General features: G+C 35.0%; 2 protein-coding genes across 4 annotated transcripts in view; one reads left to right on the forward strand and one right to left on the reverse strand.

Annotated features, from left to right (window-relative positions):
- ANKAR (ankyrin and armadillo repeat containing) overlaps positions 1-17097 on the forward strand; it is a 74610-nt gene that overhangs the window by 43832 nt on the left and 13681 nt on the right. For both annotated transcript variants that reach the window (XM_086719125.1, XM_086719126.1), the window contains 6 exons: positions 28-196; positions 6127-6368; positions 6538-6691; positions 6776-6937; positions 12535-12641; positions 14292-14414. In XM_086719125.1, coding sequence (XP_086575251.1) covers positions 28-196; positions 6127-6368; positions 6538-6691; positions 6776-6937; positions 12535-12641; positions 14292-14414 — 957 coding nt within the window. The remainder of the gene's footprint in view (positions 1-27; positions 197-6126; positions 6369-6537; positions 6692-6775; positions 6938-12534; positions 12642-14291; positions 14415-17097) is intronic.
- OSGEPL1 (O-sialoglycoprotein endopeptidase like 1) overlaps positions 12196-17097 on the reverse strand; it is a 30107-nt gene continuing 25205 nt past the window's right edge. For both annotated transcript variants that reach the window (XM_025935033.2, XM_086719135.1), the window contains one exon: positions 12196-12360. The gene's annotated coding sequence lies outside the window, so the exon portion shown is untranslated. The remainder of the gene's footprint in view (positions 12361-17097) is intronic.

The following is a 17097-nucleotide window of genomic DNA, read 5'->3' on the forward strand; positions in this document are numbered from 1 at the left end:
ATTAATTTTTTGTTTCCTTATCTTTAGAATGGAATCCCAGCTCTGATAAATCTCTTGAAGTTAAACACAGAAAATGTGCTAGTAAATGTAATGAACTGTATACGGGTATTATGTATGGGAAATGAACAAAATCAAAGAGCAGTGAGAGACCATAAAGGCATCCAATATCTTATCACATTTCTGAGTTCAGATTCAGGTGAGGCTCAATTTCTATATTATTTTTAAGTGGCTGGATATACTGAGTGAAGCAAATACAGGTTGGACTTGCCTTATATGAAGACATGTCCTGTTATCTTAGAGTGCATCTAAACATATATAATATAAACTAAACATCTCAAACACTCAAATTCAAACACCAAATTTATAAAAGGAATTGACTCTCAAAGGTATAGTTTTTATAAAAAAAAAAGTTTAACTGGATTTCTCTATAAATGAAAATACTGGCATAAATAATGAAAATCATGCAGTTAATATGCCCAGGGACTTGAGTAGATGACTCCTTGTATGAATAATACATATATTGATCATTGGAACGTTTTATAAGTTACAACAAAAACTTCAGGTTTTCTGTGAGATATTGGTATCAAAATTCAAAGTCATCACATCTTTAAGCTAATTATCAGACTCTGAAGTACATATCAGTTCTAAGAACATCACAGGCTATGATGTACTGCAGGTACTCTTGCAGGTACTGCAAATGATCTCTTAGGTTCCATAAGTATTATCTCATCCCAGTGAGCATACACATACAGGGTAAGCTTCAAATCCATGGTTTTCCCCAAATTTGAGGGGATAAAAAATTGGGGAAAAGCTTGTCCTTTTTTTTTTTTAAAGGAAATAGAGCTTATTGGGGAGCCTGGGTGGCTTAGCTAGTTAAGCATTTGACTCTTGATCTTGGCTCAGGTCATAATCGCAGTGTGTGAGTTTGAGCCCCACATGGGGCTCTGTGCGGACAGTGCCGAGCCTGCTTGGGATTCTGTCTCTCTCTCTCTGCCACTTCCCCACTTGCTCTCTCTCTCTCTCTCTCTGTCTCTCTCAAAATAAATAAACTTTAAAAAGCTCTTTTAAAAAAAGTTTATTGAATACACCATAAAGGAGTGGCGGACAGGACAGCAAAGGAGAGACTGTCTGCCAAGCTTGCCCGTTTGTCTTCCTGCTTAGTTTATCATCTTTCTGGTCTAGTTCTCTAGGAGTAAATACAGAAAAAAAATACATTCGTTGATATGTAATACAAGGTTATGGATAAAGGGGTTGTTGCAGAAGACTTTCTTTTACTTTAGAGCTTCAAAGTTAAGGAATTATCATCTTCTAAGAACCTCTCTCATATAGGGAAATCATTTGAAAGTCCTTTCCCTTCATCACAAATTCCTAAGTCATCAGCTTGCCCTCCATCAGTAACTATGCTCTACTTTATCATTTTTAAGACTAGCATTAGAGATTATGTATAGAATCGTCCAATCACTATGCACTATGTTGTACATCTGCAACTAATATAACATGGTATGTCACTTATACTTCAATTTAAAAAAGAATAGCATTAAAGAGAGCCAGCTTTTATGCATATTTTAGCCATAGAATTTCTACTTGTTTATAATTACTCTTTAGTTTATTCTTTGTGTTTTATCACCTAAAATTTAAATACAAGGACTACTTTTTCCCTATCCTTTTTCATCTTCCCAACCCCAGATGCTAGAACAAAGCACAAACTGTAGAGAGAATTTGAATGAATAATAAATACAGTCATGAAAGAAACCTATAGAAATAAATTGTTGAAATTGTTTCTTTTGGTGCTCTTGCCTTATCTAAATGAAAGTAATTCATCCTACACTATAATCTATATTATCTCTGCATTCCAAGGAAGATAATTTTTGGGAAAAAAAGGAAATTATTTTTTTCTCTTTGTTTATAACTTATAAGTACTTCATTTATAATTTTAGTGCTTCAACAAGTAATTCTCCTGACTGTTAGCTGGTTTGGCAAGTTGTAGGAGATCACAAAGGAATTTTGTTAATTCCAATATCCTCTTAAACATTCTCAACCACTCTAAGATCTCATGCATTAAAGTAAAATGGCCCCAAAGCAGAGTCACATGCAGTTTCTTGAGACTATGGATTCATTAACATCTCCTTAGTCTTGACCCCTACCTCCAGGAGTTCCTCAACCTTTGCTGAGTTTGGTTTGTTTTAAGCCTTTGCTTCACCCATCTTTAGCTGCTTATTTCACACTCTTCCACATATGTGTGTGCCTGCATGCATATTCTCATTCCTACAATGTGTCAGATTTCATCTTTTCTGTGGCACACAGTTTTCCTGTTCTGTGTCATGAGGCCACTATGGCAATTGAAATATGTAACAGAAAGTATACAAAATACTTTTCAACTGCCAACTATCTGAGCAAAACTTAAAGAGCACCTCATCCTTCTTAGAATGGTTATTCACACATTTCACTGCAGAAATGTTTTCTCCAGACTCTCCCGGATGTTATGTAATACATAATATATGCACTCATTATCTTCTAAAATCTGAAAATTTAGGAATTCTGTTTGCAAGAGTTTTAGATAAAGATTGCCTCTACCATTAAGCTTCTTGCACCTCTTTTTTTTTTTTTAACATTTTAAAAATGTTTACTTATTATTTTTGAGGGAGACAGAGCACGAGCGGGGGTGGGGGGTGGGGCAGAGAGAGAGGGAGACAGAGAATCTGAAGCAGGCTCCAGGCTCCAAGCTGTCAGCACAGAGCCAGACGGGGGGCTTGAACCCACGAATTCATGAGATCACGACTTGAGCCAAAGTCGGACACTTAACTGAGCCACCCAGGCACCTTCTTGCACCTAACTGTTAAAGTTGGGAGTTCCTTGGGCATCTGCTCTTGTTTTGCTGCTTTTTCTTTTCTTTTCTTTTCTTTTCTTTTCTTTTCTTTTCTTTTCTTTTCTTTTCTTTTCTTTTCTCTTTTCTTTTTTCACACAGCATATTCTCTCAAGCAATTCTATTTACTGTTCAGAATTTTGTTATGGTTAGAATCTATTCTTTCTAGTTCTGTATCCAAATCCCTGACCTCTCTGAGCTTTAGAGCTAGTTTGGATTATTGAGGAGCTAAGACAGCCCTTCTTCCTTTAGAAGAATTGATAATAAACACATGAATCAAATAGAGATCAAAACTTCAGCCTTATTGCTTGCTTTGAGAAAATAGCAAACAAATAAAAACAGTTCCCAAAAGAACCCAAGGCATGCATTTGCAATGACTCATTTTCCAAATTAAGAAATTATGTTAACTCACTATTCCTTTTATGGGGGAAATGAGTAACATGCCTGAGTGGGATGTGAGAGAAGTAATTTCCACTTTTTGAACTGACATAGCAGTAAGGGGTAAGAGAAAGAATGATCCCCCCACATTCTCTTAATTTTATTAACCTATTGGGCTTAACAACATTCCAAGTGTTACTAGAGTGATGTATGTAAAATGCAAATTGATCATATCTTTTCTCTCCTTTATTTTTTTTTAAAGTTTATTTATTTATTTTGAGAGACAGCATGAGTAGGGGAGGGGCAGAGAGAGAGAGGAACACAGAGAATCCTAAGCAGGCTCCACATCATCAGCACAGAGCCTGATATGAGGCTCGAACTCATGACACTGTAAGATCATGAGCTGAGCTGAAACCAAGAGTCTGACACTTAACTGACTGACTGAGCCACCTGTCCCTCTTTACTTTCCTTTAAGTCATTCCCTAGCTCTTTGTCACCTAGGATAAAGTTCAACTTTCTATCATAGTCTATAAGTCCTTCTAACCTTCCAACTCCAAAGGGAAATGATCTTCCTATCACTCCCTTCCTGTCTTATTTTACTCTAAAGTAGTATGGAACCTATTGCTGTTTCATACTTCTGGCTTTTGGCTTGCTCCACAAGGTCAAGAACTTTTGTCTTGTTGGTTCATCACTGTTTCCCAGTGCCTAGGACAGTGCCTGGCATATAGTAGCTCCTCAATAAAGTATTTGCTGAAAAAACAAATGACTGAATGATGAAAATATTCATAGCAAAAAGTTAGTATATTTGATATTAAGTGATATATATAAATTGATATGAACAATAAGGGCTTACTAGAGAGAGAAAACTAACCCAAATAGTCTATGAAAGAACAAATGCTGGATTGAGTCTGCCTGTTTGGATACAAAAATGACTTCTGTACATTTTTTGACTTTTTGAAACATATGTCTTACATATTAAAACACACACACACACACACACACACACACACACACACACACACACAGGATCTATAAGGCTACCAGGGGGAAACTAAAATTGAAACCAAACAGAATCAACTGTATTTCAAATTGATGACATAAAGATTTTAAAAGAAGAAAAAAATGAATACAAGTGAATTTTGACATAACACTTCACTATATAGCTTCAGTCTAGGGGAATAAAAAAAAAAACTGCAAACATATCTTGAATTCTTCTTAGTGGATTTGTATTTCATAGTGATATGGATGAAACAGCTCTGAACTGTTAAAGTATTAAAAGTATTGTAGAAATGAACATGTGAATAAATATGTTGATAGTTTTGGGTTCTCACTGTGAAAAGAACTGTAAGAATGTAGGAAGGCAATAAAGAATCCTGTGAGGTTGGATTGGAATTGGAACATTGGAAATACATACATTTTCCTAATCTTGTCTAGTAAGAGTCTAGAAGAAATGATACTTAAGTAGCAATGAACACATCTAGTACTCAAATCTTGATTTCTAAGTACCATTCCTAATTAAAAGGAACCAGAACTTCTTGGAAAAATGGTTTATTTCAGGGGTAGAGCAGAGCAGGAATTGGTGAGTCTGAAACATCATACTGTGACAGAAAGTAAAAAAAAAAGTTAAAAAAAATGATGGATGTCTATCAATTGTTGCTAAATCTTGAGAGAGCTCTCAGATTTATTCTTGAAACTTTCCTGTAAGTTTTAAAGAGAACAAGTACAACTGGTTAAAAAGTATATGTGAAATTCTGTAGTCTCACCAGTAACCAAAAATATGAAATAGGAGATACAATTTTTTGCCTATCAAATTAGCTAAATTTATGTATTTATTCTTAATGATAATATCTATATTTAAAAAGATACAGCAACATTGAAACGCTCATACTCTGATTATGAAAGGCTAAGATGCAATGGTCAATTTTGGAAAGTAATTTAATGTGATATATTAAATTACTCCAGGAATTCCTGGGACACTATACTAAGGGAAGAAACAGGAAGGAAAAATACCTTATGTGCCAACATTTCTCCTAAACATTGTTTAAAACAGTGAAAAGTTGGAAACACCATGTATTTTTTTTTTTTTTTTTTTAATGTGAGGTTTTCCTACCACTCAGTGTGGCTCAGTCAGTTAGGTGTCCGGCTCTTGATTTTGGTTCATGGTTCATAAGATTGAGCCATGTGCTATCAGTCAGGAGCCTGCTTGGGATTGTCTCTCTTCCTTTCTCTCTGCCCCTCTCCCATTCACACTTGTTCTCTCTCAAAATAAATAAACTTAAAAAAATGTGAATGGCTAAGGAAATGTAATACATTCATTAATGAATATTTGAGAGACGATGTTCATAAAGAAAGGGAAAATGTTTTACTTGTAAATTAAAATGCAGGATATTGTGCTTATAGTACAACTATATAAAATATGTCCAGAACATTATTTAAATATGTCTTTTCACTTAAAAAGTGAATGAGAATAGGGCACCTGGGTGGCTCAGTTGGTTAAGTGTCCAACTCTTGAACTCTGCTCAGGTCATGATCTCAGCATTTGTGAGTTCGATCCCCATATCAGGCTCTGTGCTCTTAGCACAGAGCCTGCTTGGACTTTTCTCTCTCTCTCTGCCCCTCCCCTGCTCTCTCTCTCTTTCTCTCTCTCTCTCTCTCTCAGAATAAATAAGTAGGCTTTTTTTAAAAAAATAAAAGTTAATGAGATAAACAAAATATTTGTGTTTGGGTGGTGAGAATCTGGGTGGTTTTATTTCTATTTTTCTTTATTTTCTAAATTTTTATACACTCTATAAGTTTGATTCTATAATATGAGAATCCAATGACAAGTTGCATTTTTAAAATATTTTTAAAAGATTTATTTAACTGTTCCTTGGATTGATTTGAAGATGTGTTGAAGGCTGTATCTTCTGCAACGATTGCTGAGGTGGCACGTGACAACAGGGAAGTTCAGAACGCTATGGCTTCAGAGGGAGCCATTCCTCCTCTGGTGGCCCTTTTTAAACGGAAACACCTTAGTGTCCAAGTGAAGGGTGCAATGGCTGTGGAATCACTGGCGAGTTACAACCCATGCATACAGAGAGAATTTCTGGAAAAATCATTAAGTAAATATCTTTTAAAACTCCTCAAGGTAGGAATTTTTGTGATTACTTGTCATTTTTCTTAGACAAAGTATTCAATATTGAATTTTGTAAAGTGAAAAGAAAACTAAAACCAATTCTAGAATAAACATTTTATAAAACATTCCTACAGTGTTCAATCGATGCTCATTGAAAGAATGGAATATATTTTTTTAATAGGCATTTCAAATAGATGTTAAGGAACAAGGAGCTGTAGCCCTTTGGGCCTTGGCAGGACAAACCCTGAAACAACAGAAGTATATGGCAGAACAGATTGGATACAACTTTATAATAAATATGCTTTTGTCACCATCAGCTAAAATGCAGTATGTTGGTGAGTTCTTTTCTATGCATCCATTTGCACAATGTAAAGCAGCACACTGAAGTGTCGGACATGTTTCTTGCTTTTCTTTACCAGGAGGTGAAGCAGTCATAGCTCTAAGTAAGGACAGCAGGATGCATCAAAATCAAATATGTGAAGGAAATGGAATTGCACCATTGGTTCGCTTACTAAGGAGCAATAAAATAGCTGAAGGCACACTTCTGAGTGTCATCAGAGCAGTGGGGTCCATTTGTATTGGTTTGTAATTATTTCCTCAATTTTTAAAATATCAATAAGATTCCTCCCTTCCTCTCTGTTCCCACTGACAGAGCCCTAAATCATATTTAATTTATTCAAGGATTACCATTTTTTTTATTTCTCCAAGACCTTAATGAGTAAAAGTGGTATAATTAATAATTTTATATCCATTTTCCCCTTTAACTCTGGTTATAAAGGGTAATGAGGACAATGATCCTTGGCTATTTTGAGTTAAAAGAATCTCATTTTTTTTTTTTTTGAGTGTAAGAGAAAAATATTTCTTCTTTTGAATTTCAAGAACTGTATTTTATACGGATTCTTAATGTTGGGGCACATTTTTCAATTCCAGTCTTTTTCCATAATGATTCTTTCTTTATAAAGTGGCCAGTAGGTCTAGTTCCTTTCATTGCAAAGGAGTTAACCTTTTGGGATATCTGTAAAAGTGCTGTCAGTGGTTGATCAACCAAAAATAAAAAATTTGGGTTCTTTGCTGACCTTCATGAATGTGTGGGGCTGACTGTAGACTGTTTCTTATAGATAAGAAAAAAAAAGCCCCCCTTTTTTTTCTAGTTGATTATATTTCCTCAAAAAATAGTCTAGCTGAATGAAGAATGTAGGAATTGGTTCCAAAAAGATTTGTTTCTCCTCACTTGAAAAAACTACCTTGCAGAAATTCATTAAACTCCAAGGCAATCAGTCAGACAAAATAATGTGTCTTTTTTCAGTCCAAACCTCTGGTATACATTATAGATCTTTCTAAAATTTTAATAGATGATAACATATATACAAAGATACCTTGTGTGTGTGCGCGCATGTGCAATTGCTTCTCATTAGTTCACTTCAAAGCTATCTACATTTGCCATAGACAAAGGATTCTCCAGTAGAACTACAGAAGAAAACTCATTTCAAATTTACTAGTTTAGACTGGTTATATACACACACACACCTTCTTGTTTCTTCCTTATCATGTTCATGTTTTCTTCTATGGTCTTGAACATATGTAATATATTTAAAATGGCTGTTTTAACTTCTCTGTAACTAGTTCTAGCATCTATAACATCTCTGGGTCTCTTTCTTTTTTTTTTTTTTTTTAATTTTTTTCAACGTTTTTTATTTATTTTTGGGACAGAGAGAGACACAGCATGAATGGGGGAGGGGCAGAGAGAGAGGGAGACACAGAATCGGAAACAGGCTCCAGGCTCTGAGCCATCAGCCCAGAGCCCGACGCGGGGCTCGAACTCATGGACCGCGAGATCGTGACTTGGCTGAAGTCGGACGCTTAACCGACTGCGCCACCCAGGCGCCCCTCTGGGTCTCTTTCTATTGGTTGATTTTTTTTTCTTGATTATGAACCATATTTTCCTACTTCTTTACATACCTAGAAAAATTTAAATGTGGGTGTTTAAATATTGACATAATTTACATACAATAAAATATTTAAATAAAATATATAATAGCATAAAATATAAAAATACCTTCAATTGGGGGTGTCTGGGTGGCTCAGTTAGTTAAGCGTCTGACTTAATTTTGACTCAGGTCATGATCTCACAATTTGTGAGACTGAGTCCCACATCAGGCTCCGTGCTGTCAGCACAGAGACTGCTTAGGATTCTCTCTTTTTCCCTCTCTCTGCTCTTCCCCTGTGCATGCTGTCTCAGAATAAATAAATAAACTTTAAAAATACATTAAACTGTACAATTTGATGAATTTTGACATATGCTTTCAGCTGTATATCCATCACCACAGTCAATGAACATAACCACCACCCCCAATGGTTTCATTGTGTGCCTTTGTAATCCCTCCCTCTTTATACTCCCATTCCCAGAGAACCACTGATCTGTTTTCTATCATTAGAGATTAGTTTGTATTTTCTAGAATTTTATGTAGATGGATATACAGGTATACTTTTTTTCTTGCTTCTTTCACTCAACAGTTATTTTGATATTTATGCATATTATTTTGTATACCAATAGTTCACTTTTATAATGCTGAGTAGTATTCCATTGTATGGTATGATGGATAATTTTATGCCTTATGATATACATACTTATTACCTACCTACCTAACTACCTACATACGTATCTTGTTGGTTCTGTTTTTCTGGAAAATCCTGATTAATACAAATGGATATTCTGTGATTTGTTTATCCATGCACCCATTGATGGACATTTAGATTGTTTACAGTTTCTTGCTATTGTAAATAAAATTGCTATGAACATTTGTGTATAAGTTTTTGTACAGACACAAATATTTTCATTTTTGGGGGGTAAACACCTAAAAGTAGGATTGCTGGATCATATGGGAGGTGTTTGTTTAACTTTTAGAGAAACTGCCAGATGGTTTTTCAACATTGTGTTTTAACTTTGCATTCCTCCTAGCAGTGTGTGAGAATCCAAGAGCTTCACATACTCACCATCACTTAGTATTAGGATTTTAGCCATTGTAGTTAGTGGGTGTGCAGTAAATCTCATTGTGGTTTTAACTTGCATTTCCCTAATGATTAGTGATGCAGAACATCTTTTCATGTGCTCATTTGCCATTTGTATATCCTTTTTGGTAAAGTGTCTGTTCAGATATCTTGCCCATTTTAAAAATTGTGATGTCTTATTGAGTTGTAAGCATTCCTTATATATTCTAGACACAAATCCTCTGTTAGATGTATGTTTAGCATATATTTTTCCCAGTCTGGGTGGGTCCTTCCATTTTTGGGACAGGGTCTTTTTATTTTTTTATATGTTCATTTTTGAGAGAGAGAGAGAAAGAGCATATGTGAGATGGGGGAAGGGCAGAGAGCGAGGAAGACAGGATCAGAAGCGGGCTCTGCACTGACAGCACTAACAGCAGAGAGCCTGAAGCAAGGGCTCAAACTCATGAACTGCGAGATCATTACCTGAGCTGAAATCAGACGCTTAACCAACTGAGTCACACAGGTGCCCCTGTAACAGGGTCCTTTGAAGAGCAAAAGTTTTTAATTTTGATTAAGTCCAGTTTATTGATATTTAAAATTTTTTAGTTCATAAGTTTTGTGTTCTCTTTAAGAAACCTCTGCCAAACTCAAGATCATAAAGGCTTTCTGTTTTCCTCTGTTTAGATGTATGATCCATATAAGTTAATTTTTGCATATGGCTGACATTTATTATTTTTTTTTTTTTTGCATATGGCTATCCAATTGCTTTAGCCCACTTATTGAAAAGATTATCTTTTCCTCCACTGAATTTTTGTGGGTCTATTTCTGGACTTTTTATTCCATTCTATTTACATATTTGTCTATCTTTATGCTATACTCACTCACTGTCTTAATTATTGGAAGTTTACAGTAAATCTGGAAAGCAGGAAGTATAAGTCCTTCAACTTTGCTATTCTTTTTCAAAGTTGTTTCAAAGTCTCCCAATCCATAAACACAGCGTTTCTCTCTACTTGCTTAGGTCTTCTTTAATATATCTCAGCAATGATTCCTAGTTTCCAATACACAGTTTTTGTACACATTTTATCTTAGGTATTATTTTTAAATCATGCATAATAAACTTTGATTGAATGCTGGACATTGTGAGTTGTAAACTGATAGATGCTGGATTTTATGGTCTTCCTGTAAACAGTTAGGTTCTGTTCTGGCATGTGATTATCTTACTTGGGATCAGTTTGATCCTTTTTCAGCTAGCTTTCAAGCTTTGTTAGCACAAGTCTAGAGTAGCCTTTACTCTGGAACTAACTTTACTCCACTATTAGGATGATATAGTTCCAAGGACTCAATTCCTTGTACAATCCCTTGAGTTATGACATATCTGAACTCTGGCCATAGAGCACAAACCATTCTTAGCCCTGTGTGAGCTGTGAGAATTGTTCAGCTTACTTCTTATAGGGGTTCTGTTCCCAACCTAATGGAGTTTCATCTCACTATTAACATGTGAAAATTCAAAGATTTGAGGGTATTCTTCTTTTCACACCACCATCATCTTATCATAATCATTATTATTAAAGCTATTCATTCTGAGGGGACCTACCTACAGCACCTTAACCCTGGGAAATCTCCCTGCTTACTCCTTTTCCACCTACTCTGAAGTGAGCAATCCCCTTTCTGTGATTCCAGTGTATTTTTCTCTACCTCTGTTAAAGCACTTACCGCATGTATATAGTTGCTTCCCCTATAAACTCCTTGGGGGCAGACATTCTAATTTCTCTTTTTAGCCCTAATTCCTACTTCAATTCCTGGTACATTAGGCATTCAATATCTGTCAGCTGAATCAAGAATATTCATGTGGGGCCCCTGGGTGGCTAAGTCAGTTAAGTGTCTGACTCTTGGTTTCGGCTCAGGTCATGATCTCAGGGTTGTGAGATCTAGCCCTGCATCAGGTGCCATGCTGGGTGGGGAACCTGATTAAGATTCTCTCTTTCTCATTCTCTCTCTCTCTCACCCTCTTTCCCTCCCTCTACCTTCCCCCTTACTCTGCTCACAAGTGGGCTCTGTCTCTCTAAAAGAAAGAAAGAAAGAAAGAAAGAAAGAAAGAAAGAAAGAAAGAAAGAAAGAAAGAAAGAAAGAAAGAGGGAGAGAGAGAGAAAGAGAGAGAGAAAGAAAGAAAGAAAGAAAGAAAGAAAGAAAGAAAGAAAGAAAGAGAGAGGAGGGAGGGAGGGAGGGAGGGAGGGAAGAAGGAAGGAAGGAAGGAAGGAAGGAAGGAAGGAAGGAAGGAAGGAAGGAAGAATATTCATGTAATCAGTGTCTGTGTATATTCCTGGGTGGTCAGTGGGGGACTAGGGACAAGGAAACAAACATGTTCTTTGCTCTTTCTATTACCTGCAGTTCCTTCAAACTTCCCCAGATGATACTAAGTAGGTGACTTCCTTCATTGTTCAGAGACAGGTCTGATCTTGTATTTATATTTAAGTATATAAACCCTCAGTGTATGTGTTGTGATTTTTGATGGCAAAATAAAAGAATTACAATTATTTATACATGTTCACTAGACAGAGATGACTTTTAAATTGAAATTAGGCCTACAATTTAAAGTATTATGTTATAAAAGGAGACAGTAAGGTTATCTTTTTAGTATGTGTATTTAAGGAATCTAGAATTTTTAACCAGGTGATTTACTCTAGTCATTTTTATAAAAATAATTTTTTATGGAATACAATAGCACCTGTAAAGTACTTTGCAAATAAAAATCTTCAAAAAGTGATAGCTATTATACTTTTATTCCTTGATAGTCTAGCATTCTTATTTCTTTGTTTTGTGACTATTAGAAAAACATCCACACTTCTAATAGTAATTTTTCCATGTTTATTCATTCTGCCTTTTAAAAAAATTAATTCAGGGGGCACCTGGGTGGCTCAGTCCGTTAAGCATCCAACTCTTGATCTCGGCTCAGGTCTTGATCTCAGGGTTATAAGTCTGAGTCCCACATTGGGCTCCATGCAGGGTGTGGTGCCTACTTAAAAAAAAAAATAATTCAGGTAAAATAGTGTTGACACAGCATTTCCTTTTGTAACTTATTAACCATATTATGCTAGAACACTTTATCAACCAAATACACCAAGCTATTTTTGACCTTACCATTTCTAAGATAGAAAGAAGTATTATCTTATTGACATGTATGTTCTTATAGGTGTTGCCCATACAAGTAATCCCATCAGTCAACAATTTGTTGTAGAGGAAAATGCCTTTCCAGTACTTATTCATTTACTGAGAAATCACCCTTCTCCTAACATTAAGGTATATAAATGGTTTTAATATTTTTTCTGATACAGTAAAAATTAACAGAAATATGACTTTCTGAGAATAAACTATCTTCATGCAAGTTCACAAGTATACTAGAAAAATTTAACCTATCCTAAAAGTTTAAAATAAAAGAGTTGCTTTATAAATATAGTAGTAAAGATAAAGTTAATTTTATTAAAATAATAAATTTTCGAATAATTAAGTCTTGTGTCCTTACTCATCAAAATTTTATTCCTCAGATATTTGGTTATTCACAGAATTTCTTCCCTACTTCCTCAGATATTGATTGCTAAAACTGGGTGGGGATGATGAGGATATGTGATTTATGTAGCAAAAATTCTCAAATTTAAGTGATTCCTGTCAATGTTAACCATCAAAACAGTCCTACCTCTACCAACGTGAACATTACAAATATCTTACAAGCTGTTTAAGAGTCATTCACTCTTCTATTTACTTCTAGTGAACTGCCTTTAATAAAATGACATTCGCATATATTCAAATCCTTTGGATATTTATGACATCTAGAGTTGGCCAGGCAGGAAATTATAACAACAAAAAATACATTTTCTCTTCAAAATTAGGTATGAGTTCTGCTGGAAATGAGAAAACAGAAATATGTAAGCAAATACAGAATTATTTCTTTTAAGGAATGTGTTATCAGAAAAGATGTTAGAAGTTATGCAGCTTTTCTGGTTATGAAAGAGATTATTCTATTATAGGAGTTGATTAGGGAAACGGAAGGAGCATATTCTTGCAATTTTTTTGGCTTGAATTATATGAAAAACTACACTGACTTTCAAAGTACAAATAAATTTCAGAAGACCATGGAATTTGCCACATAAAAATACATTTTTATTTTAAAACATGCATTTTCATGTTTTAAACAGTTTACTTTTATTGTGCCCATCCATATTTCAGTATATGCTTTCAATGAGTTCTTCAACTTGTTAAAAACATAACATCAATACATTTCAATACTTTTCTTCAAATAAGATGCGATAGTAAACAAAATACTTTTGAAATAATAAGCATGCTGTTCAAATTCATAACATTTTTCATAGAAGTGCATAATGTAATCTTAAAAAACTTATCTTGAGTCCCGAAAATAAACAAAGTTCATTTACATCCTCCTAAAAGGCTTCAGAATATGAATTAAATGACCCTGGAACTAGAGCAAAACTATTCTTCAGGACTACTTCCCAGTCTTGGGAATTTTTTCCTTAATTGATAGGCCTTCCATTGAAGCCTTAGAATTCAATGGTCAACAGCTAACAAGCAGTTCAAAACAGTTTTTTATTCCAGGCCAGGATTTAAAAAAAAAAATTCTCTTTTAGATGTGGAAAGGATACAACTATGCACTTAAGATAATACCTCCTCACATTTCCTGCTGGCTCTGGTTGCTCCCCCCCACCTCTCAAACGGAGCTTTGTGTTGGTGATGGCACACTTAGGAAGGATATTTTCTCAGCTGTTAAAAATTGCTAGGGACATTGCTTCGGACATTGTAAATGCCTCTCTATTATTAGAGAATTGGAATCAATGAATTACACAGTTGAGTTAGTATATCCCATATAAATGTTTGTATAATGAAATATGTCATTTGATAAACCATGAGTGAAAAATAAACTAATTTCTACATACTTAGGTTGAAGCGGCATTTTCCTTGGCATGCATTGTCCTAGGGAATGATCTGTTACAGAATGAATTACAAGAAAATGAAGGATTTAAGTATGCCAATGTCCTTCATCTTCTTCACTCACAAGATAAGGTAATGCCTTTACAAAATGTTAAAGCTCATGTAGAATGGTTTTTAGACCATATCCTCAAATTATGTCTTTTGCACACCAATATTTAAATATATTACATAAGAAATGTAAAATCTCTTTGGTAGATCATTAGTTTGTAATAATGAAATATTGTTCCATATTTTTCATAGTTGACTTATTTCATCTTTGAAAGGTAGCAATTTTTTCTATTTATTTATATTTTATATTTTATTTTTTATTTTTAAAAATTTACATCTAAATTAGTTAGCATATAGTGCAACAATGATTTCAGGAGTAGATTCCTTAGTGCCCCTTACCCATTTAGCCCATCTCCCCTCCCACAACCCCTCCTGTAACCCTCAGTTTGTTCTACATATTTATGAGTCTCTTATGTTTTGTACCCCTCCCTGTTTTTATGTTATTTTTGTTTCCCTTCCCTTATGTTCATCTGTTTTGTCTCTTAAAACCTCATATGAGTGAAGTCATATGAGTTTTGTCTTTCTCTGACTGACTAATTTCACTCAGCATAATACTCTCCAATTCCATCCAATTCCATTCCATTCAAATTTCTTCACCAGATTATTTGTTTTTTGGGTGTTGAGTTTGATACGTTCTTTATAGATTTTGGATACTAACCCTTTATCTGATATGTCATTTACAAATATCCTCTCCCATTCTGTCAGTTGCCTTTCAGTTTTGCTGATTGTTTCCTTGTTGTGCAGAAGCTTTTTATTTTGATGAGGTCATAGTAGTTCATTTTTGCTTTTGTTTCCCTTGTCTCCGGAGACATGTTGAGTAAGAAGTTGGTATGGCCAAGATCAAAAAGGTTTTTGCCTGCTTTCTCCTCTAGGATTTTAATGGCTTCCTGTCTTATATTGAGGTTTTTCAATCATTTCGGGTTTATTTTTATGTATGGTGTAAGAAAGAGGTCCAGGTTCATTCTTCTGCATGTCGCTGTCCAGTTTTCCCAGTACCACTTGCTGAAGAGACTGTCTTTATTCCATTGGATATTATTTCCTGCTTTGTCAAAGATTAGTTGGCCATTCATTTGAGGGTCCATTTCTGGGTTCTCTATTCTGTTCCATTGATCTGAGTATCTGTTCTTGTGCCAGTACCATACTGTCTTGATGATTACAGCTTTGTAGTATAGCTTGAAGTCTGGGATTGTGATGTCACCTGCTTTGGTTTTCTTTTTCAAGATTGCTTTGGCTATTCGGGGTCTTTTGTGGTTCCATACAAATTTTAGGATTATTTGTTCTAGCTCTGTGAAGAATGCTGGTGTTATTTTGATAGGCATTGCATTGAATATGTAGATTGCTTTGGGTAGTATCGACATTATAACAATATTTGTTCTTCCTATCCAGGAGCATGGAATCTTTTTCCATTTTTTTTTGTGTCTCCTTCAATTTCTTTCATAAGCTTTCTATAGTTTTCGGCATATAGATTTTGGTTAGATTTATTCCTAGGTATTTTATGGGTTTTTTTGTGCAACTGTAAATGGGATTGATTCCTTGATTTCTCTTTCTGTCACTTCATTGTTAGTGTATAGGAATGCAACCGATTTCTGTGCGTTGATTTTATATCCTGCAACTTGGCTGAATTCATGAATCAGTTCTAGCAGTTTTTTGGTGTAATCTTTTGGATTTTCCATATAGAGTATCATGTCATCTGCAAAGACAGAAAATTTGACCTCCTCCTGGCCGACCTGGATGCCTTTTTATTTGTGTTGTCTGGTTGCAGAGGCTAAGACTTCCAATACTATGTTGAATAACAGTGATGAGAATGGACATCCCTTCCTGACCGTAGGGGGAAAGCTCTCAGTTTTTCCCCATTAAGGATACTAGTGTTGGGTCATTCATATATGGTGTTTATGATCTCGAGGTATGTTCCTTCTATCCCTACTTTCTTGAGGGTTTTTATCAAGAAAGGCTGCTGTATTTTGTCAAATGCTTTTTCTGCATCTATTGAGAGGATCATATGGTTCTTGTCCTTTCTTTTATTGATGTGATGAATCACTTTAATTGTTTTGCAGATATTGAACGAGCCCTGCATCCCAGGTATAAATCCCACTTGGTCGTGGTGAATAATTTTTTTAATGTATTTTTGGAGCCGGTTGGCTAATATCTTGTTGAGGATTTTGCATCCATGTTCATCAGGGAAATGGGTCTATAGTTCTCCTTTTTAGTGGGGTCTCTGTCTGGGTTTGGAATCAAGGTAATGCTGGCTTCATAGAGTTTGGAAGTTTTCCTTCCATTTCTATTTTTTGGAACACCTTCAAGAGAATAGGTGTTAACTCTTCCTTAAGTGTTTGGTAGAATTCCCCTGGAAAGCCATCTGGCCCTGGACTCTTGTTTTTTGGCAGATTTTTGATTACTAATTCGATTTCCTTACTGGTTATGGGTCTGTTCAAATTTTCTATTTCTTCCTGTTTCAGTTTTTGTAGTGTATATGTTTCTAGGAATTTGTCCATTTCTTCCAGATTACCCATTTTATTGGCATATAATTGCTTACAATATTCTTTTATTATTGTTTTTATTTCTGCTGTGTTGGTTGTGATCTCTCCTCTTTCATTCTTGATTTTATTCATTTGGGTCCTTTCTTTTTTCTTTTTGATCAAACTGGCTAGTGGTTTATCAATTTTAATTCTTTTAAAGAATCAGCTTCTGATTTCATTGATCTGTTCTA

The sequence above is a fragment of the Puma concolor genome, chromosome C1 (genome assembly GCF_028749965.1).
Source record: "Puma concolor isolate L17-30 chromosome C1, mPumCon1.1.hap2, whole genome shotgun sequence".
NCBI classification, from domain to species: domain Eukaryota; kingdom Metazoa; phylum Chordata; class Mammalia; order Carnivora; family Felidae; genus Puma; species Puma concolor.